Consider the following 25,068-nt stretch of genomic DNA (forward strand, 5'->3'; position numbering starts at 1 on the left):
CTGAAATTGGGCTGGTTTGTGTTGCTGGGAGAGAATGTGACAGAGCTGGGAAAGACAAAATTCCCTGTGCACAGGGAGTGTGTTAAGACTGAAGAAACAGGGTAAAAACACTCCAGCATTGCTGTGAAACAGTCCTTTTCTATTGTGTGTGGATTAGCTGCCTAGCTGGAAAGAAGCCATCGCCTTTCTGCAGGAGTTCAGGGCCGGGTCAATGGAACAGGAATATATTCTTAGAGTGGTACAAAGAGCTGGGGAAAAAGCTGCTAAGTGTTTGAAGTCTTGAGGCAGACAAAGACGTGGTTCTGCTGCTGTGGTGGCCTGAGTACCAGAGGGGCAGGGGAGAGTCCTGAGCTGTGCCGGCATCGGGGCTCTCAGGAACAGGAATTTCACACAGCTGTCAGGCCCAGGGAATGTAGGGCACTCAGAGGACATGAATATTCAGAGAGCTGTGGCATGTCATGCTAGAGGAAATGAAAAAGCCAAGTTTTCTCAGAAGTAGGTATCTGGGAAACCTATGACAGTAGGGGATAAAAGCATATTTCTGTTCTGTGGAGTGGGTTATCTCAAATATCATTCCAGAATACAGCTTTCCGGTTAGCCACTCGTCGTAGTTAATGCTGGCAGCAGGATCTGCGCTGCTTAATCCATTCTCTGGTAGAAGTTCCTGTTCCTTAGTGCAGACAGTGCTGCGGGAATGCAGACTTTGCTCCTTCTTCCTCTACCCTGGCATTGCTTTTTTCCCCCAGTGTGCCTCTTATGCTGGTTCTGTTGATAACCAGATATTGTGGATTTAGTGTTCTGCTCAGAAAGAGGCTTGCAGCACAGGCCGAGGTGCTCCCAGCTGTGCCATGGGGCAGTGACAGATGTCTGGGGTGTGCACAGTGAGCGTCCAGCAGTGGCTGCTGCCAGGATCAGTGTTCCAGGCACAAACGTGCCCCTTGCAGTGCAGAGCTCGGCACAGCCTGTGCAGCAGTGCCCTTGAGAGGCAAATCAAACCCAGCTCCTGGGGAGCAGTGGGAGCACTGCTGTCATCTGTGCTGAGGTTCAAGCAGGCCTTGAGGTGGCGGTTTCAGTTTCCCTTCTGCTTTCCTTTCCCACAAGGGTGTGCTTGAAAGGGCAGGCAGGGATGGTGGTGGCTCTTCTGCCTTGAGTGGGGGAGCATTCCGTGGCAGGAGACTGGAGCAGATGAGGGCCAGGCTCTGCACCTAGGGAGTAAGAGACAGGATAAGAGAAAACAGCCTCGGGTTGTGTCAGGGAGTTTTAGGTTGGATATCAGGGAAAGTTCCTTCACCAAAAGGGTTGTCAAGGCATGGCACAGGCTGCTCGGAGCAGTGTTGGAGTCACCATTCCTGGAAGCGTCAAAAACACGGGGGTGTGGCACTTGAGGACACGGGTTCGTGGTTGGACTTAATCATCTTAGAGGGCTTTTTCAGCTTGAATGGTTCTGTCGTTCATTCATTCCAGTTCTTGCAAATGGTGTCCTTGATGCAACACGTGGATGCACCAAACCATGCATCCAAATGTGTGTGAAAGCTGTATTTTAAGTGTTAATGGATTAGACTGGAGGGATTGAGGGTGTTTCCTGAGCAACTTGTGGCTGTCTGCCTCAGAAATCAAAACCTTCTGATGTTCTTGTTTGCTGCCTGTACAGATACTTGTTCCTTTTTCTAAGCTGTGTAAAGCTGTGATCCCCAATTGTGTTTTGAGGGTTTAATGGCTCTGTTGAGGTGTTTCTCCCTTCCATGAGAACATCGCTGCGATGGGATTTGAGCTGCATCAGAGAGAAGTAGCCTGGAGCATGGTTGTCTGATCCAAAGAAGCATTTTCCCCCACACAGCTGAGCAAAGCAAAGCTGAAAAGCCCCACTGGCAGAGCTTCCATGGATGGTGTGCTGTGGTTGTCCCCGCTGGCACTGCAGCCCTGGGATGCTCTTGAACAAGCTGAGCACGTGCTGCACACTCAGCACGTTGTCACATGAAGATGACGAGCTGGTGTGACGTTAAACTATAGCCACCAAACTGTGCTTTGTGCTGGGGTCAAAGAGGATGAGTTGGCCTGGGCTTCATGAGGAGGAGGTTAGGCAGAAGTGGGCTGTTGATAAAGGCTGGCTTCAACTCCTCAGCACTGGAACAACCTGATTTTGTAGTTCTTCCCTAGTCACCCCATGCTGTTCCTGCTGACATGTCCAGTTCCGGTGGTCTAAGTTTGAACTGCAAGATTTTGAGGACAGAACCTCCCTTTTTCTAAAATAATGAGCCTGTTTTTACTGTGCTGCAGAATCTGTCAAAATCAAGACACATTGTGATTTCCCCAAACTTAGTTCCCCTGGCATCTCATTTCAGAACTTGCTCCAGAAAAAAAGTGTCTTTTCTACTAAAATCCTGGTTCCTTTTTTTTGTGTTCCCCCACCCCAGTATGTTCAGAAGTGCCTTCACGCTGTGTGACATCTGAAATACTTCCTGTGCACGTGCTGTGCTGCCTTTGCTAGATAAGCAGTAGGCTGTTCCCTTTTACAGCAGGCACATCCCTTCCTGAAGAGGCAGATGTGGAATGTTTTCCCTGGGAACAAATATTGCTGCCTTGTAATTATGTCACCTTAATTTTGTTTCTCTTTTCTTTCCATTACAGCATGTGTGTGATTAGAAGCTTCTTATGCCTTCCATGAGGGGTGACAATGTCACACTCTTCCTAGTTTGGGGCAGGATTTCTGCTCTAGGTTCCCTCCGCACTGGTTTTGTGTAGGCTGAGGAGAGCTGACAGAGAAATAAAAGTAAATCTGAGCTTTGTTCTCACTTGGAATTTTCATTTGTGTGTTGACTTTGTTTCCTGTTTTTGTAGGAATTTCTCTGGACACTAGTGTACAAGAGGAATGGAGGAGAACGCCGGTGAGTAGAGTCTTAGGTATCTCACCACAGATTATGGACCTGACCTGTCCTCCTTGGCTACGCATTATAAAGAACCTGATTGATTACTTTAAACTTAGTGTCTTCATTTCAAGTGTGGAAGGTGATTAGGAAATAATGTAGTTTGGCAGATGCATCAGCTGCATTTGTACTGTGGTGTGCACCAGATCTGACTGAAACTCTGTACACATGGAAGATCTTTTTGGAATCTCCCATCTGTGAAACTTGGAATACTGGTCTCTTGGCTATCCCGAGTTCTTGAAAACAGGTAACATCCCCTTTCTTAATAAGGAAGAGGCCAGAAGCAATGAGCTGGTTTGAACAAGGCACATGGCAAGGCATAAAGGAGGATCAGCTTCTGGTTGTTCCTGTTGTTCTATATTTATTCCTTTAGGCTGCTCTGTGTTGCAGAAGATACAGGATTTTTTTTTAACTAAAATTTAAATCTCTTGCTCTAGGCAGTGTGTAGTGCTTGCCCTGAAGCAATCAAATTCATTGCTGGTAGGTTTAACTGATGCAAGGATATGGTTGGGACTAAAACTCACAGATTTTTTGCTTAGAGATTGCCTTGAAGAGCTCTTCCATCTGTTTGCCTAAAATGGCTATAAGAAAGGAGTTAAATGCCCATTTTTTCCCTGCCATTGACACGAGGTTTGCATGAAAGCTCTTGCCTGCACCATGGGAAACCAGTATCCACACAGCATATTGGCCCCACATCTTCTGGACTGTGATACTGCAGTTGGTGATTCTAACTCGTAAATAATATTTCTAGGTTATTCTGTGCAGTCAGTGATGCCATCCTGAAAGCTTTGGGAATGGTTCTACTTGTCAGCAGGGCAGTATGCTTGATGAGGCAGATGAAGGCCAGTTTTTGGGGCCTGATTAGATCATCTGCGAGCCAAGAGCTCCTGCATAAATGTGCTTGTAGTCCTGGTGGCAAGAACTGCTGTGCCCCCTTTGTCAGGCTGTAAGGTGCACATTTAATCTGTGGTGATTGCTTTCCCTTCTGATTTGCTCGTGGCAAACAAATTGCGCAAGATGACTTGTGGAGGGGGTGGCAGGTGAAGCGAGTGTGGCACCGGCAGCTGAGGCTGGAGCTGTGCCTGTGGAGGTGGCAGCTCCTGCTCAGCTCTGGGACACAGCACAGCAGGGCCATTTCTCAGTCCCTAGAGCTTCAATTACTGGGATGGCTTTGAGCAACATCAAGGCCAGGTTGGATGAGGTTCTCAGCAAACCTGGTCTAGTGGAAGGTGTCCCTGCCGCAGCAGGGGCTGGAGCAAGATATTCGAGAGATATTCAAGGTCCCTCCCATTCCCAGCCATTGTGGTCAGTGAGCTCTCCTCATTCACCAGGGCTGGGACTGTCACCAGCCACCTCTTTTCCCATCACAAAGCTTTGTGTCCCTTTTCACGGGCACTTGAACCCCATTTTTTGGCTAGATCAGTGAGACACAGAGCTGGAGCCTTTTGAGGTTTCTGAGAGTGCGTGTTCTGATGAGTGCTGGGATGTGAAAAGCTGTATGTTCTGTTTGTATTTTGCCAACTTTACTGAAGTTACTTCCCCATTCCCTCTGAGCAACTTGAGCAGTGCCAGTTCAGGATGGAGGATCCGTCCTGGATCTTTGCATGCACAGACAATCCCCATGGCTGGTCACGAAGCTTTACCTCCTCAGTGCTGGAAGCCAAGAGCCCTGTATTAAAGACAGAATAAAAAGATGGATCTTTTATTATAATTTCCTTGAAATTCCTCTGCATTTATGGCTATTTGTTCTCCAAGTGCTAAGCTCAGGACTACTGGGTTGATCCTGGAGCTGAGGTAAGATGGAGCTGAGCTGAAGTCCAAGTCGGTGCCCTTTGTTCCCTTCAAGCCTGGTGCTTTGTGTGCATTGCTGTCCTTCCCTGGTTGGATATTAACTGCACTCACAGTGCTGCATGGCTGGCGCTTGTTTGAGCTGGTGTGCTTGGAATGGCCATTGGGAATGCACAGGGAAGCGTAAATCCTTTTGAGCTGTCAGCCTCCGCCAGCCGTGGGTGGGTGGGGGAGCCTTTCTTGGCTCACTGCCCTGGCTAATTAAAAATGAAATTTGCTGTTGTCTTCAGATTTTAATTCATGCTCATCCCTGAGGACGAGTGGAAGCCAGGTCTCCGGGCAGCTGCAGTGAAGTTTCAGAGCTGTCCATACATGGTATTCTAGAACAGGTACGCAGCTTAAAATTTGCTCACGACCCTGCCTTGATGTGCACTAACTTGCAAGCAGGGAGAAAGGCAAATTCCTGCTGTTCCTTAGGCAGGTTACCAGAGTCTGGAACTGATCTCAGTGGAAAGCATTTGTCTTTTAAACAAGGTGCAGCACAGAGCATTTCCTTACCTACCTGAAAGCATTACTGGAAATAAGTCGAGTGCACTTGACAGGTTAGCAAAATACTTTGAGACATTGTCCTGACAGCCTTTTGTTCTTAAATTTGTTCTAGTTCTTAGTGTAATTAATGTACTGAGTGCTGTCAGGGTGCTTGGGGCACTCAGTGGCATGTTGGTGCTGTTTTTCTGCCTGCTGTATTTGCAAGTGGTTCAGCTCAGCCATCCTTCTAGTTAGCGTGGCATTTCTGAAAATTAATACCCAATAATTCCTCCCTGAACAAGTTGAGGAGGTGTCTGAACTCTTGTGCCTTTCCCTCCTGAGCTACGAGCCAAATGTTTTACAGAGATTATTTGCTGACCTGCCAGAGACCTCGTGATGCTGTGACACCCCATTTTGAGTGACTTTTGAAGGTGGTCTTGTAGTTGTACCCATATCTCTGGCTGGGGGAAAGCAGAGGTTAATTCTGCTGGGTTTGTGCTTTCCTGGCTCAGCTGTGGATGTGCTGGGATGGAGATGCCTCAGCCTCCAGGCTGGTTGGAGCAAGGTAGTGGCAAAGGTTGATGTTGAGTGAGAAATGTCTTTGCCGGAATGCTTCATGACAGAATTGAACAATCTTATTCCTTGTGTGAAGAGATAAGACCTTGTAGGATATGTAGTCGATCCTCTGGGCAATTCAGGATGATTTGCTGTGAAACAGTGAGTGTGGAGTTCCTGTGGCTCAGTAAGTAGGGCGTGGAGCAGGGCAGTAGGTTTCCAGAGTTTCTAGTTTTCCTTTCAACTTGTTGGACCTTAAATTCACCTTGCTCCTGGAACATTGCCTGTAAATTCTGTCCAGGGATTTTAGTAGCTGATTTTACTGGGTTTGGGAGTAGAAGAGGAGCCTGCCTGGAACCAGGCACAAGCAAGTTTAGTATAAATGTGATTTTTGTTATTACTGTTTCTTCACACAGGAGCAATGTGTCCAGGTTGAGTGGTAAACCTGGTCTTTTAAAAACAAAATACCGAATGTTCTCATTATCTTGCTGCCTTTGTGAGCTGTGGCTGCCAGTGTCAGCTGAGCTGTTGGCTGGACAAAGCTACTCCCAGGCCCTCAGGCTGGTCCCGAGGTGCAGTCCCAGTGTGAACATTTGGATGCTGTCACTGCTGACATCACCGCTTTATCTGCCTGGCTCTCCTTTGTCTTGGAAAGGAGCCCTGGCTCTGGCTGCTGAAGGTGTCTTTTGTTTCCTGAAACAAACAAGAAACCGGAGATACCAGGTGGCTTTTTTACAGGTTGGGCCCATCCAGCTGTGTGGAAGGAGTGGATAACCATGACTTGCTTAGGGAGAACATGGCTCTTCAACCCAGCCTGAGTTTGTCTCGCTTTGTGAAGTAGAGATTTTAAGATTTCAAAAGGATTCGCTGTCTGGGGTTGTGATAAATTTGTCCGATAAATGTGCCCCGCAGGCTCCGGGGGCCGCAGAGCTGCGCTGTGGCCGCCAGAGGGCGCGCGGGGCCGGGCCAAGGCAGGCCGGGCCGGAAGTGGCGCGAGAGGGGCTGGGGGGCAATGGGGACAGCACAGGGGAACGGCTTCCCGCTGCCAGGGCCAGGCTTGGGTGCGGTGTTGGCGAGGAACCCATCCCTGTGAGGGAGGGGAGGCCTTGGCACAGGTTGTCCAGAGAAGCTGTGGCTGCCCCATCCCTGCAAGTGTTCAAGGCCAGGTTGAACAGGGCTTGGAGCACCCTGGGATAGTGGACTGTGGCAGGGAATGGAACGAGATGAGTTTGAAGGTCCCTTTCAACTCAAACCATTCTAGAATTTTGAGAATTGAATTTCTGTAGGAGATTTCTGCCCTCCTTCTCCTTTTTGGGGGGGTAGAAGAGACAAACCATGACAGTGCAGCCAAGCAGTGGCTGTGGACAGTGGCTTTCATAGGCAGTGCAGTGGGGTCTGATTTGGCACCATGTTAGGCTCAGTGCCAGCGTAGCAACACTGGCCTAATTGGTATAGCACAGCCTCCCACTGCACTCGAAAGGTAGAATTTAATAGTGTTCTGCACTCCATGAGAAAATCCCTTATAAAAACACGTCCTGGTTCCTGTGCTCTGTTCCCCCGTGCGGTTGGAAGCAGCTCTATGTGCTGCTTGCTTTGTGTGCTTTCCCTTTCCTTCCCCAGCCCCACTGCTCTAAGGGGCTCGTTTCCAGGGTGAGCAGCAAGTCATGGCTTGGCAAGGAAAATGCTGCTGGAGGCTCTGTGGTGATCCTGGCTGGCTGATCAACCCCCTCTCCCCAGGAAGGCAGAGTTAGGCAGGGATCTGGGGCTGGACCTTGATCCTTGAGAGGACTGTAACCAGCCTTTGTCACGTTTTTTGTTGAAATTCAACCAAAATTATGAAAAAACCTGCCCTTCTCCCCTCCAGCTCTTTGGTCTTAACATTAACTCTTGGAAACTGAAGTGGTGATTAGGAAAATAAATAGGGTCCCTTCTTGCAGGGAAGACGGGTTTGTTCTGCCCAAGCATTGAAGGTTGCAGGGGTTAAGTTACATTTAGCTTTGGGAGAGGAAAGGAAAATCTCTCCAAGTAATTAACTTCGATGCTGACGCTAATGAAGGGGCTTTCAAGGCTGGAATTCGTGGGGGGATGATGGGAATCCCCTGCTGAATCAATGACATTAGGGTTGTAGGAGTGATTCCGCAGTTATTACGCTGAAATTATGTTGAACATGGAGTTAATCCTGTTATCTCTCAGATAACTGAGCAAACTGAGTGCTCTGGATAACTCTAATGGGATTATGTGTGTCAGTCTGGCACCCTTGCCCTGTTCAGAGCTTTTTCTTATGTTCCTTCTCAGGATAAAGTATTGATCAGGCTTCCTAGAGTTAATGTTGGGAGGTGGCGTCTGGGGCAGCGTGTTGTGGCAGTGCTGGGTTATTTTTTAATGAGTTTGACAATGAACAGCCTGTTGCCTCCTGAAACCATTCACTCCTCCACAGCAAGGATCCCTTAAGCCCATCCCTAAACAGATATTTAGGAAAAGAACTGAAGAACAAGGAAAAGTTTAAAAGGAGACCTCCCTGTGTCACACCTTCCTGGCATCAAGGATCTGCCATTGAGTGAGACGATGTCGTTCTATGATGGAGACTACTCTGGGCCATCATATTTGTAGAGAGTAATTAGTTCTGGCTTGAAAATTACACTTTACACCTGTGATAGCCTGTGGTGATTGTTCTAAACACAAGTGGGGTGGGGTGCTTAAAAGGGATTATCTGTAGCTTGGTTTTAAGCAGTGGGATAAATTGCAAGGTAAAACCAGGAACCAAAAGGACCCTGGAAGGGAGACAGAAGAGCCGTAGTTGAGGCGCTGGCTGTGGCCATTCCAGCCAGGTCGTTTTCCTGCTGGGCACGGACCTGCAGGCTGTGCTGGCCTGCCTTCTGTGCGGGGTTGGAATGAGCTGGAATGGTGCTGGTGCTGCCACTGCCAGGGCAGGCTGCAGCAGCACAGAACACAGGGACTGCAGGTGACCACGTGCAGTGGAGAGGTGAAGCCCTACACGCCAGTGAGAACTAGAATTTGGGTTTCAAAGTCATGGAAAACGTTTTTCTCTGCTCATTTACCACTAAACCGGGCCTCTTGGTTTCAGCATCGCCAGAATATAGAAGTGATACTTATAACACCCACTAAATGAGCAGATGTTTTTGTGCCAAACCAGAAATCTCCATAAATACAGGAAAGTTCTGTTATTAAAGGATAAGTCAGCTTTTCGTTTCCAAGCTTTGATTCTCTCTCTTTTTTTTGTTTTTTAAGGACTGATCTTGTTAAGAACTGCAGATTTTTTGGTGAGGTTTTATTTTTATTCTTTTCTGTTCCCTTGAGGAAGGTGAGAATTGTTTTGGAAGATCCAAGGAGCTCATTTACTGCAGAAACAGCCCTCAGGGTTGCTAATGACAAAGTGTCTGGGCTGTCTCAAAGAAGGCACCCAGAGGATGTGGGGGCTGGTGTAGCCACGGGCCACCTGGGATTTTGGACCAGTTTAAGTGCCCAGAGGCCAGCCAGCCCTGCTCTTGATAAGGTGACAGATTTAGATGGCATTGCAGTAGCCTGTAATTCCAGGGACCTCAGGGGATAATTCTCACTGCAAAGGAGTCAGCACCTTCCACAAGCTTTTTGAGATGGGAATTCAGCACAAGAGAAAATCCCGGATTTCAAACCCAAAGTGCAGAGAGAAACAGTTTAATATCTGTTTATACACCATAATTTTTGCGTACCACACTGCTGCTGGTTCTGTACAGACACAGGATGAAGGGAATGAGGTGAAATGAGGAATCTGGGAATGTGTGAAGGGTTATTCCTGCAAGAGAGGGGAGCAACTCAGGGAGAAATAGCTTCCTACAAGGTTAGGATTCTGTACCTTCAGAACTGTTGGTGTTATCTCATCTCTTGACGTTTCCTTTAATTCTATGCAAGGACCTTGACACTGTAAACAATTCCCATGGCCTTGTCCCTGCACTCCTGTGAGTCAGTGTGATGCATAAACAGCGTTGGGTTTGGGGGGCTCAAGGTCTGCATGGTTTGGGACACAATCATCCTGTCTGATTTTTGTGCCTTCTTCCTGGATGGCTTTTGGTGGCTGTGGCTGCCACCGCCTTGTTTTCCCAAGTTCCCTTGGTACTGGCAGAAAATAGGAGCATCTGGGATTGGGATTTCAGGATCAGGCTGAGGGGGCAGGTGGAGTGCTCTCGTTTTGTTTTCAGCTCCTTTGGGCCTCCATAATTATCTCCCCAGTTCCAAAGGGGAAGAGCGGAATGTTACACAGCGCAACCCCAGCACTGCTTTATTCACATTAGCAGCAATGTTTTACTAGGTTTCTGTCTTCAGCCTGGCTGCTGCTCAGAGATCCCTTGGTGGTTGAGCAAGGGTCAATATCTGGAGTGGAAGTTCACTCCCTGTCTTGCTGATGGCTCTTGTCTGGGTGTGACCTGAGGTCTGGCTGTGCCACTGTTTAGGGTGGCCCATGGCAGATCTATGAAACATAATTTGGGCAGATGCACTTCCTAAGCGTTATCTTGTTCCTTAAATAGAGAATAAAGCTTGTATCAACATGAATCACAGAGTTGATAAACTGGAATGGTTCCTCTTGGAGTTGTCTTCTTGTATTGGGCAAATATTTATCTGCGTTGTTTCCAAAGGCATATTTGTGCAATAGAAGGAGGTCAGACCTGTAATTACCTGTTAGGTTTACTCTGGCAGAAATGGCTTGTAAAAACACAGTACAATTGAAAGGAAGCTTTTAAACCTTCTCTCTGTGTGCGAACCTAAAGCTGCGGTTTAAAATTTCAAATGTTGTGAGAGTTTTCAGTGGCAAGGGTACAAAAAGTATTTTCCTTGCTGAATTTAAGTGCCCCAAGTGAAACTGATCCACCCTTTCTTTTAATTCCTGAGCTGTGGCAGGGAATTTGGGTTTCTGTTCCAACTGTATCTGCGGGCGATGATCAGAAGCTGAGGTTGTGTGCCAGACTTGCCTTGCATTTTAATCAGGAGCTCCTCGCCTAGTCAATAATTAAAGCAGAGCAGGTGCAGAAAATTGGGTGTTCCCCAAAAACTGAACCAAGGCGCTTTTGTAAGCTTCCCTGAGCAGAGCCAGGCGAGTGAGGGGTGGTAGGATGCCCTGGCACTGCCTGGCTTGTGCAGTAATTTGGAAAAAATGTAACTTCAGACTGGAGAGCTGGAGGTGTTGAAGGATAATTTGGATTATTGGTGCGGTGGGGCTGCTGCAAGCCCGTTGGGTTGGCAGAGCAAAGGTGTTTGCTGCAGTTTCAGCTTTGGGTATGAAGAGCAAATCCATCTACTGAGATTTTTGTGAAACGTTTAAAAGAGGAAGCAACTTTCACAGAGGAATCTTGCTGCTTTTCTTTCCAATTACTGTGTGAGCAGAGAGGCTTGCAGCTGAAGTTTGACATCTTGAAGGATTAGAGGTAGGAAGAGGAATTTGGGATCATGAGTCTGTGGACTTTGACCTATACGCTGAAGACTGACTTAGAGTTAAATATACTCCTCCCTCTCAGGGTTAATTGCAATTTAATCTGAATTTAGAGGTTTCATATTTACTATATTTTTGCTGTTAGCTTTTGTTGTTAACTAGCAGTGTTGTGCAAAACAGAGTTTGTCCCATGGGTTTTATAAGTGGCATAGATGTACTTACTCTGCTGGAGGACTTATGTTGGATAATGTCTGCACAGAGCTGTGAAGTCTTTAAGAGTTGGGTTTGTCCTGTAAGGCTGTTTGTGATGGATGTGACTGTGCAGCAGCCGCTCTCTTGGGAAGAGCACTGTGTGCTGTGCTGGGCCAACTCTAAAAACTCGTGCTGGGCAATGCTTTGGAAGGAGGGGAATAGATTTTGATTTTCTTCATCCTTGTGTTTTGAAATGGGGGGCCTCAGGTGATGTCAGTTTATACATTTTTCTGTGAATATCTTGAGTTTTTGCTGCAGGAGAGGGTTAAACAAGAGTTAAGCTAAATGCCATTCCTGTTTTTTCTGTAAACAATGCAATAATTAATGTAATTTTCTTGTTCGTGTTTTTGCCTAATGCGTTCCTAATAATGTAGCTGGAAGTGGCAGATGGGTATCCTGCCTCTTAATGCTTCCCTGTTGGGAACATGCTGATGCTTTGCTAATGCCTGATGCTTTGCTGGAATGTATCCTATATGTGTGCTTCCTTTGGCTTCTGAACAGACTTTCTTTTAATGCTGCTTCAAGGTGCTCCAAAAAGTTGTTCATCAGCTTTGGAGTTTCCCTTGCCTTGAGATGGCAAAGCCATGAATCACCATAGTGATCAAATTAGGGTTAGTCAAGTCAGCCAAGATGTGACTGAATCTTTAATTTTGTCAAGATGACATTCCTCAGCATTCCCTCACTAGTAAACAAGAAAATACTTGGCCTGTGTTGTAATTGCAGGGAGTGGTGAGGAGACGGTGAGGCTTTTCCAGTACTGGGTAAAGCTTACTTCCAATGGAAGTTGTATTTCCCCTGGAAAATGAGGCTGGGGGGTATTTTTGCCTTAAGCTCCTCTGGGCTCACAGCCCAGTTTAGTTACAACTTTTGAGCCCATTCCTTGTGCTCCAGCTGTGACCACAGGGCTCTCCAGGAGCACGGCCTCACCTTCCCAAAGGTGGGGCTGCAGGTGCTGTCACTCAGCTCCTTGGCACAGCAGCCTCTGTCGTGGCCAGCATCTGGACTGCTGTGGGACATGGCATGCTCACCTGCCCAGCACAGGGGTGGTGGCCCCGAGCCCCTGGCATGCTGGACCTGCTGCCCTTCGCTGTCTGAGGTGGAGCTCCGTGCTGACTAACTGGAATGCTCTGGGAAATAGGAGTTTCCCTCTTGGAAATGTCACAGGAAGCACGAAGGAAGTCATGTGGTGTAGGAGCAGTCCAGCTCCCATTTGTCTCATCAGAACCATCAAAGTCTGCAGGACGCAAACAATGTGATGCCAGCTGCCTTATAAATAACCCATTTTCCACTTCCACACTGGCCTTTCATTCCATGTGAGGGGAAAGGAAGAGCGTCACGTTGTGCTCATTTGTTCAGAGTGACTCCCTGCCTGCTGCCCTTGGTGATGGCTGCGCTGCTCAGAAGGGTTCCTCTCTCTGGGCAGACACAGCTGTTATGTGATCATGTAAGATTTTTTCATTTTCTTCTCCCAAAGCTGAAAACAAAAACTGTGGTGAAACCAAACTGATTAGAGGGCTGAAGCACCACTCCTGAGAGGAAGGGCTGAGGGAGCTGGGGTTGCTCAGCCTGGAGGAGAGAAGCTCTGGGGTGACCTAATTGTGGCTTTTCAGTACCTGAAAGGGGCCTGCAGGAAAGGTGGAGAGAGGCCATTCACAAGGAGTGACAGGACAAGGGGGGGTGGCTTCAAACTGACAGAGAGTAGGGTTAGATGGGAGAAATTCTCCCCTGTGAGAGTGTTGAGGGAGTGGAATTGATTTCTCAGAGAAGCTGTGGCTGCCTCCCCCTGGAAGTGATCCAGGCCAGGTTGGACAGGGCTTGGAGTAACCTGGGATAGTGGAAGGCATCTCTGCTCATGGCAAGGGTGTAGTGAGATAAACTTTAAGGTCCCTTCCAACCCAAACCATTCCATAATTCCATAAAACACATCCAGAGTCATGGTGCTGCCCTTCTCCTCCTCCCTGCTAGCCCTCCTGGTGAGGTGGTCCCTGCATGAGGATTTTAGTGGGTGCATCTCCCCCAGTGAAAGAGCCCTACAGGCCCTGTAGCTCCTGCTGGCTCTCTGCTGATGAGCTCTGAGGAGAACGCCCAGTATCACTGGTTTAAACAGCTCCATCGGCAGGGATGGGATAATGCTGGAGTCCTTCTTAATGTTCCTGTGGCTGAATCATGGAACACAAATGTCTGAGTCACCGTGGGTGAATGTAGCATTTCACGTCGGTGTGAACCGAAATGTGAACAGCACTGCCTTTATTAGAGGAGCTAATATTGGGCTCATGGGTTTCATTAGATTTTAAAATGAAACAATACAGAAGAGTTCCTTTTACAATGTATATAAACAGATTATGAACATGGAAATGCCAGGGGTTTAATGGGATGCTGGGCTGGATGGAGAGGAAATGAAACTTCAGAAGAAGGCCATGTACCCCATGTTTGAGTGTTTGCTGCCTGTTTTTTTTTTTTTTATTTCAGCCATCTGCCTCTCCTTAAATCACATAAAATTTTCATGTAACTGGTGTTTCTTCGTTACTGTATTTTAAAAGAAAATGCTGAAGGGACAATCAGCTGTTTCCCATTTTGCTCTCCTTTAGAAAGCTTTTTGCTATTCCAACTTTTTCGTCTTAAGAAAGTCATCACCTGTCCCTGAGGAGTAAAACAGTTGCTCTGGTTTCTTCTGGTTGCTGTGCAGCAAAGTCAGATGGTCTTTCTCATTATTATGGGAATTTTTGCCTTTTATTACTCTTCCTTGCTTGAAGTGTTGGCTTTCCTTTATCCTGGATGTCCAGTGGGACAAGGGCAGGTTGCTTTGTCCTGTGTTTTTCCCCAGGGGTGAAACAAAGCCCTCTGAAAGCAGAGGGTTTCTTAGGAGCTGCCCTCATGCTCTGACCTCAGGCTGCAGCTGAGGCGGGGACATTTTTTGATGTTTTGTTTTCTGGGACAGAATTTGCACCTTTCCTTTCAGATGTGGAGCTGAAGGATGGGCTGATGGGTTTTTCTGGCCTTGAGTTCCCTTGAAGATAATGATGCTGGTGTTACTTTTGGGTTTGTGGTGCTTTGTGCATGTTGTCAGCTGTTTTCTGGTGGGGTTTTGCTTTCTCCCCTAAAAGAGCAGAGGGTGGCTGGTACTCCTGAATGATGCTTAAGGCCAGAGCCAGCTGCAATTTGAAAAACAGATTTGTATCTCTTTGCTCCTGAGGCACCACAGACCTACTTTAAATGAATAAATAAAGATTTTCCTGCTTCTCTGTTGTAGGGTGTATAGGGTAAATGAGCTGCAGGTTCACAGAAGTCCTTGCCCAAATTATAGTGATAAGTGAAGGAATCCAAATGGACATATTTAAACTTTGGAGATCTTTTATTGTGAGGCAGATGGCTGAGGGGGATGTTTGTTACCTTAACCATCAAGTTGTGACACATGAATAGAAACTAAACTTTTACTTTCCTTGTTAAATTTAAATTTTCCATTGTTAAATTTAAATTACAAGAGAAGACATGCTACCTGGTAACTTTAGTGGAGAGGGGAATTGCATGAAATTGTATTTTTACATTTGGCTAGATGCATATCAGCTCAGGCTGTCTTTGAAATTCCCTTTGCTCGGGGGTAATGCAGCTCCCACAGCACTTAGAGAGCGGCTGTCTCATCCCTGACTGCCTTAGTTTGTGTTTAGCTGGCACAGGTAGGCTGGAAATTCCTTCATCCCATTTTGGGAGGTGAAACCCCTTGGTGTGTTGCTGTGCATGGATTCTCCAAGCCCGTCCCTGAGAAGAACACTCTGCTCTCCTTCTCCTCGCTCCCAGCTTTCCTCTCCTCTTGCTGAACGGGATGCGAGGAAGGAGCGAGGGGTGTTGGTAATTTGGATTGTGCAGCTCAGTGGCTGGATCCTGGCTGCCTGTCTCCTCCCCTTCCTGAGCTTCGCCCTAGCCAGCTCGGCTCTGGAATGACAGGCATTCCTGCGTGAAGGGAGCTGGCACGGACACTTATTTATGAGAATCAAGTGCCTAGGCATGGGGCACAGGGCGAGCAGGACCTGTGCCGGACCATCGGACACCGTGGCCTGAGAGCTGGGAGTGCCTCCTGACCAGCCTCCTTCCTCATCCGGAGTGTGGATTTACCGTTTAGAGGGTGAAGTATTCTCCGCGTAGACTTTTCCTCTGTTCTCCTCCCACCTCTTCCCGGAGAGCGCTCCGAACAGGATCCCATGGGGCAGCCGCACTTCTCGAGACCGGTAAATCCAGGTGCTCTTGGTGAGTAATGCAGGGCAGGGGAGACCAGGGAGCTGTGGGGCTGCAGCAGGCCAGCACTGCAGGTGAAACTGCAGGAGCAGTTGGGAGGAGTGGAATGTGGAACTTGTGTAACCTGCGCCCAGCTGGGGAGAGAAACTAGAGAAATAACTCCATTTCCTTCCATTCTCTTACTGATTTCACGTGCAATCACTGTGCAACACGTCCTCTGGTCTTCAGACAGGCTCCAAGCTGCTGTTCTAAGGAACAGCCTCTGGCTGGCGTGGATTTCAGGGATACTGCATTTGCAAAGCACTTGGACAGTGGGAATGTTCACCTGCATGGGCCAGGAGTCAGCCCTGATAGTGAGCTGGGACCAAAGCCACCAAGAATTGCCTCCCTGTGATTGATGTCACCCATCTTTTGGGGCAGCTGCAGCAGTTTCAGGGGCAGAAGGGCTTGGCAATCATCTCCCTGCTTGTTTTCCCTCTCCATTGTGAAGTATCTCAGTAACAGGCTGGAGAAAACACGACTGCGTAAGCTCTAGGAGCAGCCCTGCTTCCCGAGTGCTGTGTGGGGTCGGTGTTGCTCCAGGTCTGTCGTGGGTGCTGTTCCCAGCACTGGCTGTGAGGAGATTTTCCACATCCCGCTGCTGCCTTTCTCTCATTCCCACTTGCTGTTAGCTGGCTGGGCTCAATTGTTCACCCTCATCTGTAAAGTGGAATTTTCTGATTTTCAGAGAAGAAATGGACGTTGGCAGACAAAGATCACCCTCAAGATACAGACTATTATCTTCATTATTTTTCACTTCTGTAACTTTGACCCTATCAAGCATTTCTAGGGCTCAGATTAAACCAGTGATTCTCTTCCCCACCATCAGTTCACTGCAGCTAGTCTGGTTCAAGAGTTGCTAAAAATAATGTGATAGAGTGGAAGGGAAGTAAAACTTCAGTTGTCTTTGTACTGTGGAGATTAACAGCATCTTCTGCTTGGATTTACTTACTGTTAGAAGCTGACCTGGTCAGTCTTAGGCTCTTTCTCTCATCAAATGCCAAGAACAGCGGTAATTTCCAGGGAAGTGGGCTTGGTGTAATGATATTGTGCTTTCTGGAGATTGGGGCCAGCAGACCTGGTGTTTCCTCAACTGCTCATTTGCTCCCTGAAGTCTTTTTTCATGGCACAGCTCTCAGGGTTCCTACTGATTCAGTCTGGAACTTGAAGAGATGGTTCTTGCATTAACTGTGTCAGGATGCTGTTAAGGAGAGTCCTGTGAAGATTATGGTGATTAGAAACATACAAAACACAGGGAAGCTGAGGGCTGGGACTGTTTGAGGCTGCTTTGTGACCACAACCTTTCATTCCTTTAAGGTCAGGATTCACTTCTTCCCTGGACCATTCAGGAAAATGCACACAAGTTTTTAAAGCTGTTTTAGGGAAGTATAGAAACATTTACCCCAAGTGCTTTTTTGGATACTTTTAACAGCATTTCACTCAAAGAGTGTTTGCTTTTTGAGTTGTTGCTGTTTGCTTGGAAGCTTCTCGGATTCTTGACTGCTCTGCTGGACACAGCAGGGTGGGAAGGGAAGGGAGTTGGGTCCTCTCCAGCCTGTGCATCCACAGCGTGGTGGCAACAAGAAGGCTCGTGGCAGGTGCCGTGGTGCGGGCTGGGAGCTGTGGGGTCCTGCTGGAGCCACAGGTACCGGTGTGTTCCGGGTACCTGAGGGGTGTGAGGAGCAGCCATGTTCCCTGCAAAACTTCCCCTGCACCTTGCGGGCCTGCTCAGTGGAGAGCTTCCGGCGTATGTGTTCCTTAGGGAAGGAAATAAGGGTGAGTAAGAAGAGTTGCTGTGCTGAAGTACCTCATTTGCCCAAAGACAGAAATGCCCAGCAAGTTCCTTATGAACAGCAGCTCCTGGCATTTGTGGGGATCCTGTAGTAGCTGCTACAAGAAGAGATGGATCAGGTTCTGGGTGAACTCTGGTTTGTGGATGGAAGGAGTCTGGCCCAAGCTCCAAGTGCTGGAGCAGGTGACACCTCACTGCAGCCACTTGCTGAGGATGGGAGAGACCAACTGTGGGTCTCTAGCTCCTTCCACTGAAATGGTTTCTCTGTTTTGGGAAAAACAAAAAAGACTGGGGTCACTCAACACCACAAGATGCAGTGGAAAAGGAGCTTTTTTCTGCATGAAATTTAAGTGCAAGATTTAAGCAAAAATATGTCTGCAGGGGAGAGTTGGAAGGACCAGGTGGCCAGGCAAAGCAATTGGGAATTGCATTCCAAGTTGCTTGGCACTACTGGAGCTTCCTGCCTTCTTGTGTGTTCGGGCTGTGCCAGTTTTATGACGTTTCCCTAGATTATTTCAGTCTAAACATTTTGAGTTAACATAAATCTGCTGTTTTAAACAGCTCAAATTCACCTGCTTGTTTGGATAGAATGAGATCAGAACAGCTTAAGTGTTTGGGAGAGGGGATCTGAAATGGCAGGAGGCTCTGGCTGGGAGGCAGCTGGGGCATCACGCAGTCCCTGGACCAGCTGGGTTCTGAGCTCCAAGGGTTCCAGGCCGTCTCCTCTGGGAGCATCAGGCAGCATGCTGAAGTTGCACCGCGTATTTTATTCCTGATTTTTCCTCAACCAGGGCTCTGTTGGAACATTAAGCACAGCATCCAGCTGTCATGGTGGGCTCTGTGGGTCGTTTTTCCAAAACGTGGACTACTGCTTCCAGAAGGCTTGAACAAGGTCCTGCTTTGGCGTGGGGTCACTTTAGGGACCTGCCAGCTAGGAATCTCTGACCTTCTCATGAGGACTCTGCTGGCTTCACCCAGGGCTGTGTGACCTCATTTAACATTTTCCATGTATTTGAAATGGGTTTTCCACCACGGTGAGGGTGAGGCTAATCTCTTGGACACAGCCTTGCTGCTGGGCCAGGTCGGGTGAAGGCATCAGATTCCTGGTGCTTCCCACCCTTCCCTCCAAGTCTGGGTCCTTATGTATTGCCCTATTTTGTTCCCCTAGCATGGCATTGTGGTTCCTTCCCGGTTTTTCAGTGCATAACTCGGATAAGGAAGGGTTTCCCCCTTGCATTGCAAAGCAGCTTAAGGACCCTCCTTGTAGAGCAGAGCAGAAGGAGGCACAGCCTCAGCAAGGTGGATTCTCTGCCCTCACAGGGAAGAGATGTCCTCTCTGCACCATTTCGTGGAAATTTCAGCAGAAAATTGGCTGTGAATGCAAGGGAAGGTCCGTTTTGGAGGGAGTGTGAGCACTATCTAAAGTGAACAATCATTGAACAATAAGGTTATTTGAATGCAAATCTGTGAATCTCACCTCCAGCTGCTGATCCACCCGCTCATTAGTCCTCAGTGTCATAATTGCCTCACAACAGACTGCTTTAGATGTCTATGTCCCTGTGGTAATTGGGGATGGGAAAAGGAAGAGTGCTGTGGAAGGGTAGGACAGGCTCTCCTGTCCTCTGCACAAGAGGACAGAACGAATCCCAGTAAGGATCAGGGAAGGAGTTGCTTCCCTGGCTGCAGTGTGAGCAGTGGGCTGGAATGGTCTCAGAATGTTTAGTAACGTGTCAAGTTTTAGTCTACACAGAGCAAAAGGGTGGTGGAAATTATGTGGACAGTGTTGTGTTCTAGTGTGCATGTGTCCCCCTCTTGCCTGGCTGCTTTTGTGCATGGAAGTGATTATAAATGAACAAAACCAAGTGTTTCCATGTTGGACAACACCTGACTCCCAGCAGGAGCCTGTGAGCAGCTGTACCACGGCCGAGGGAGCAGTGAGGCAGAGAAGCAGGACCGGGTGATTTGCTCTTGATGTGAAGGTCTTGTGAAACCTCCTGTGTTCACCTGCGTGCTTGCCGCTCTGGCGGTGAAACTCCACCCTGGGAAGGTATTTGCTTTGACAGCTGGACCTGGGCTGCAGGAGCTGCTGGAAGAGGTCTGGCAGGAGTAGTCACATGTGGGTTCTCCCCACCCTCTCTGCTCTTAGCTGCTCCTCCTTCGGAGGTACTGTGTGTCTCCTGCCGTTCTGGCTGGTCCTTTCATGTCCTGTGCTCCTCCCTGGCTGTTACAAGGGGACTGTGGCAGGGGAATGCTCGTCATTCTCCTTCTAACTGGAAATGGAGATGTTCCAGGGTGCTGAGGGCTCTTCATTAATCCCTGGAGCTGATGGTTGAGTTTTCTTTTAATAACTTACTTTGCTTAGTGCAGCATTCTGCCATCTTGGGTGGTAGGCAGCGCATTAGTGACATTCCTCAGAGCAACCAGAGAAGGGGTAGATATAAGGCAAGCTTGGTACGGCTGCCTTCAGCACTGTTCTCCTTGGAAAGGTGAGGGAAATGCCTTTGACACTTGGGCTTCAGATTCCACCTACAGCCTGTGCTTGGCAAGCGCTCGTGCCTGCCTGGTGAAGTTTGGGAATGCTCTGTTGAGCACAGTGAATACTGCTTGTTAAAATTGCATGTACGACTCCAGGGCTGCAGTGCTCCTGTCTCTAGTGCTGAAGCTGAGGGATTCTGGCTCTGGAAATCCTGCCATGGAGTGGGCACCAGATGGCTTCACTTTTAGCTTGTGCACACTGATTTTTATTTTTTTATTTTTTTGCAGGCAGTGTTAGATTCTGCTCATTGTAAGTTCTTCTCTGTGTTCCATCAAATACCCTAAAACAGCAACATCAGCCAAGGCAGAATCAATAGTCCCCAAATTAGTGTTTTCTGCTCTGGTTCTGCTTCAGAAGTGGGGTTTTTTTGAGTTGGGGATGGGTTTTTTTTTTGCTTGGTTTTTTCGCATGTCCCTTCCCGCCTCCATGTCCTCCTTGTGCTTCTCTCCAGAGACTCCTGCAGTAGGTGGAGCACAGGCCTGTATTGTGTCGCTTTCCTGTGGAGTTGTTGCTCTTGGCCAGCTTTGCTGCCCTTATTTATAGAAGGAAAATCAGGGAGGGGAAAATCTAGCACATCCAGCTGATGGAATGGGTCGTCTGGTGATTTTGGGGTGCGGAGAGTTGTGAATGCCAGGTCAGTGGGCAGGAAGGTGTTTGTGGTCATGAACTTGTGTCCAGCACCAGCTGCTTCCAAATGAAGATGAGAAAATGTAGGGAAGTGGTTTGTGTTCATGGGCAAAGCTGTGACACTGCAAAATTAAATTAATATGTGGCTGAGAGAGCTGGGGGGACTCAGCCTGGAGAAAAAGGAGGCTCAGGGGGACCTTCTCACTCCCTTCATCTCCCTGACAGGCAGGTGCAGGCAGGTCGGGGTCAGGCTCTGCCCCTGGAGAACAAGGAGCAGAACAGGAGGAAACAGCATCAAGTTGTGCCAGGGAAGGTTCAGGTTGGCCATCAGGAGGAATTTATTCTTTTAAAGAGTTATCAGTCCTTGGCACAGTCTGCCCCTTGCCCTGAAGGGTGTCCAAGGAACAAATGGACATAGCACTCTGTGCTCTGGGCTGGTGACAAGGTGGAGGTTGTTCATAGATTGGATTCAACAATCATGGAGGTCTTTTCCAGCCTTAATGATTCTGGGGTTCTGTAATCTTTGTCTCATCAGGAAGGCCTTTACCAGCTTCCCTTTGCCCTTTTTATGTTGAGAAGCCCACTTGTGTCTCGCCAAGCTGATGTGAGGGCTCAGTGGAGCCACAGACAGTCTTGTTCCCTTTTCTGCATGAGTGTGTGCCACCATTCCCAGTGTGGGGTGGGTTGGTGGGAGATGGGAGCTGTTACTTGCAGCACAGAAGTAATTCGTTATTCTTTTCCTTCTTTTCTGTGCAGCTGAAGACGGGGATCACGCCCCAAGTGATGCCAGCATGGGGGTAGATGTTTTGGAGTCAGGTGACACCACACCTCCGACAAAGAGGAAAAGCAAGTTCTCAAGCTTTGGCAAGATTTTCAAACCCTGGAAGTGGAGGAAAAAGAAAAGCAGTGACAAATTCAAGGAGACTTCAGAAGGTAAAGTGACAGGGGCTGGGTGGGTGTCCCTGCCTCCATCCATCTGAGAAGGGCTTGCTGTCACAAGCCTGAGTGCTGACATGTACAAGAACCAAAATGGGACTTTGGTGGTGGGCTGGCACCTGCAATCTCTCCAGAAATACCTTGCCATGGAGCTGTAGTTTCAGACAGATTAATTCCTTTCTTTCAAGGAAGGTCCCCAAGCAGCTATGAGGAGGGAGGGTTTGCTTCACAATCAGCAGTGCAGTGTGAAGTGCAGGTCTGAACATGTAGTTCCTTCTCTCTCCTCTTAATCCATGCAAAACCAATGAAATTTGAAGCCATTTTATTTCCTCTAGAGAACCTCTTTAAAAGAAAAAAACCAACCTTCTTGAACTTCAAGCTTGCCCTGTTTTCTGAGTGCTTTTTTTCAATTTAATATCAGTTTTAGAACGAAAGATTTCTATGCGAAAGCCAAGAGAGGAGCTGGTAAAAAGAGGGGTTCTGTTGGAAGAGCCTGAGCAGGGTGAGTCTGCAAACAAACTTCTGTGTCTGTGTTGCTGATCTTCCTCTGGCCAAACCTCACCCTTGGGAGACAAATCTAAGGGCTTTCTGCTGAGGTGATTCCTGCCTGCCTTACCCTTCTCAATGCTCTCTCTTGTCTGTTTTCCCACCTGGGAGGAAGGCAGCCTGTTCAGGGAGGAAGATGGTGCTGAGGAAGCGCAGTGCCTGTCTGGAACACCTTCCTGCAGGGAGGGAGGGCTGTGCTGTGGTCCCTTCCCATCCTGTCCTTCTCTGTGCTGTCCTGCCAGCCTCTGCTGTCACACTGTCCCTCACCATCTCCTGCTGTTCCAAATGGGAGAGGTTCTGCCCCCGGGGCTCAGGCTGGGAGAGCAATCATAAATGGGTGAATTCTGAGCTGCTTGGGTAGGGGCATATCTTCCAAGAGATGCTTCATGGTATGGTATCATAGTCACCACTAGGCTTATTAAAGTTTGCACCGCTGTCTGGGAAGTCTTATCCCCTTTTCTTTCATCTTTGATGTCTCCAAGTTGAGATCATGCTGACAAAATAAGTTGTCAGATCACCATCCGCTCACCTGGCTGGGATTTGTGTGATGTGGAAAAGTGGTGAGGAAAGCTGGATCATACTGCTCCCATGTCCCTTGCTAAAATTTTGGATAACCAGAGGCCGTTGCTGCCATAAAAATCTGTGTCTCATCTCTTGAGTTTCAGCCCTGGCTGAGGAGGAAACTCCCTCTTGTTGCTGTTTGTGCCGGCTGCATTTCAGGGAAGGGCAGTGAGTGAGCGAGGCAGCGCTGTCTACCAGCTCCTCACAGGAACTGAGGCTGCTTCTTGTGGAAAAGAAATCCTGGGAAGCTTCTGAATAACACCAGGTTAGGGAAGGGGAGGTAGCACTTTGAAGGGAGAGGAAAAGTGAGGAGGGCAGTGGAATAGATTGTCAAAAATCAGAACAGCAGAGTGTGCTGGGGTCCAGCACCTGGAGAGCATGGATGCCACACACTCCAATTCCATCAGAGATGGCAGATGAATTGAAAAGGATCTTTAATCAAATGGATGATGTATTTATTTAAGTTTTCTTGAGTTGAAATTCAGTCCCAATAGGCAATTCCCCCTCAGAGGTGGATGCTGAGTCTTTTTTTGAGAGTAATACTGTCAAAAATTTGTCCTGTCAGGGCAATTACCGAGAATGGTGGAGTATTTCCTCATGGGGATTAGGAGTTTCAGGGCCCTCAAAAGCATGGGTTGGATTGGATGGGGTTTTTTCCAAAAAGAGGTCTTGCTTTAACACTGGGAACCTCCATGCTAGAATTTGTAAAAGCAGAAGTATTTAAAGTGAGCTACATAAAATTCTGGAGCTGTGTCATTACATCTTACTGAAACAAAGGTAAAGTGAGGAAATCTGCCTTGCTGATGTTTTGGATTGAGCAGCAATTTTTGTGCCAAATTCAGGGTAGAAATGAGGAAAACAGAGGTGCTTCCGCTAATCTGAAGACTTTACAAAAGTCCCTTATTGCACATGCAGTAGATGAGTCGGCTCGTGCTGGAATCTGCATTGCTGCAGGGAGTTGGTGACTGCTCTGTGGTGGAGGGTGGATACAGAAGCTACTGGAGATTTATGGCTTCAGTTAAAGCTTCCTTGTGCTGCAGCATGGCACTGGGCACACTAATCTGTAACAAAAGAGCAAGGGCAGGACAGGGAGAAGAAAAGCCCTTGATAGCATACAGTGCTGTGTGATTTAGTCATTGATAATGAAATCAAGGGCTCTCAGCTCCAGCTGGTTGGGTTGCTGTGCTGTCCTGTGCAGAGGTGGCTGAAGCTCCTTCAGAAGCCAGAAGGAAGTTGGTGTGGTTGCATGATGGTTGAGTCAGCCCAGCCACCTCTCCTCTCCCCTGCCTTCTAAGTGTTTTCTCTTTGCTTCTGTGTCCTCCTGTCCCCTTGCAGATGGTGAAGAGGCAGAGAAGCTGAACCCACCTGCGCTGAAGAATGGCCACACTGTCCCTATTGGGGGCCCTGGGGTCTGTAACCTGCCCAGCCAGGAGGAAGAGGCCACAAAGCCACCCAGCCTTAGGAAGCCTGTTCCAGTGGAGGAGCCAAAGAGGCAGGGTAAGAAACCAGACGTGTGCAAAATCAGGGCTCTCCTGTAACCAGTTCTAAATTCTCATCTGATCCTTCCCACCCTCAGTGGACCCTCTGGTGCCTTAAACTGAGCTGCCTCCCTTTGCAGGCTCCTCCAGCAGCCACCCTGGGCCTGAACTGGAACCACCTCAGGAGCCACATGTTCCCAGACAACCTCTTCTTCCTCCAAAAAGACCTCCCTCCACTTCCCAGGAGGCAAACGAAGTACAGGCAAAGGATCCAGTACCTGCCAGCAGCACTGCAAAAACTGCCCCCTTCAGCACAGCCCCCACGGCAGCAAAGACAGTCAATTCCACAGCTGCCCCTTGCCCAGCCCCCAGGACTCTGCTCCCTGCTCCTGCCAGTGCCAACACTACTGCTCCCACCAGTACACCCAGCACAGCTGCTGCCAAACAGCCTCCCGTTCCTCCTCCCAAACCTGCCAACAGAAACAGCAACTCACTCATAGGTAAGTGACCCCACAAACTGGTTTTTGTACCCTGAGATGTTCTGGAGCCGCTGCTCCAAGACGCTCTTCCCTTCATAAGGAAAGATTTTTATTTGCATCTGAATGTCTGACCATCTTTCCTGAAAACAGTCCAGTTTGGACTCAAATCTGCCAGTGTTTAGCCAGGACACACGTGTTCTGGGAACAGTGTAATTACTGGAGTCTTCTGCCATGAGCTATCCCTGTTCCCAGCAGCTACCTGCAGAAGGGAATCCCTGCCTGCCTCTTCTCTGTCACTTCTAAGAGACAGTGTCTGAATGTTGATGCTTCACTGCGGGCTGGGAATGGTGGATGAGGTTTTGTGGTTAGTGACAA

At 48.3% G+C, this 25,068-nt stretch overlaps 1 protein-coding gene across 9 annotated transcripts in view; it reads left to right on the top strand.

Moving 5' to 3' along the window:
• Positions 1–25,068, top strand: part of PHACTR4 (phosphatase and actin regulator 4) — a 188,385-nt gene that overhangs the window by 153,579 nt on the left and 9,738 nt on the right. For 2 of the 9 annotated variants that reach the window (XM_005496357.4, XM_026798645.2), the window contains exons 2-6: positions 2,839–2,885; positions 21,450–21,626; positions 22,051–22,131; positions 24,072–24,233; positions 24,355–24,714. In XM_005496357.4, coding sequence (XP_005496414.2) covers positions 2,870–2,885; positions 21,450–21,626; positions 22,051–22,131; positions 24,072–24,233; positions 24,355–24,714 — 796 coding nt within the window. In that variant the 5' untranslated portion in view covers positions 2,839–2,869. Of the gene's footprint in view, positions 1–2,836; positions 2,886–4,697; positions 4,719–5,002; positions 5,102–9,066; positions 11,213–13,993; positions 15,712–20,293; positions 20,316–21,449; positions 21,627–22,050; positions 22,132–24,071; positions 24,234–24,354; positions 24,715–25,068 lie in introns of those variants that run through there. The other 7 variants (XM_014273727.3, XM_026798646.2, XM_074555544.1 and 4 more) reach the window with 7 other exon arrangements.

The sequence above is a fragment of the Zonotrichia albicollis genome, chromosome 20, assembly GCF_047830755.1.
Source record: "Zonotrichia albicollis isolate bZonAlb1 chromosome 20, bZonAlb1.hap1, whole genome shotgun sequence".
Classification (NCBI taxonomy): Eukaryota; Metazoa; Chordata; class Aves; order Passeriformes; family Passerellidae; genus Zonotrichia; species Zonotrichia albicollis.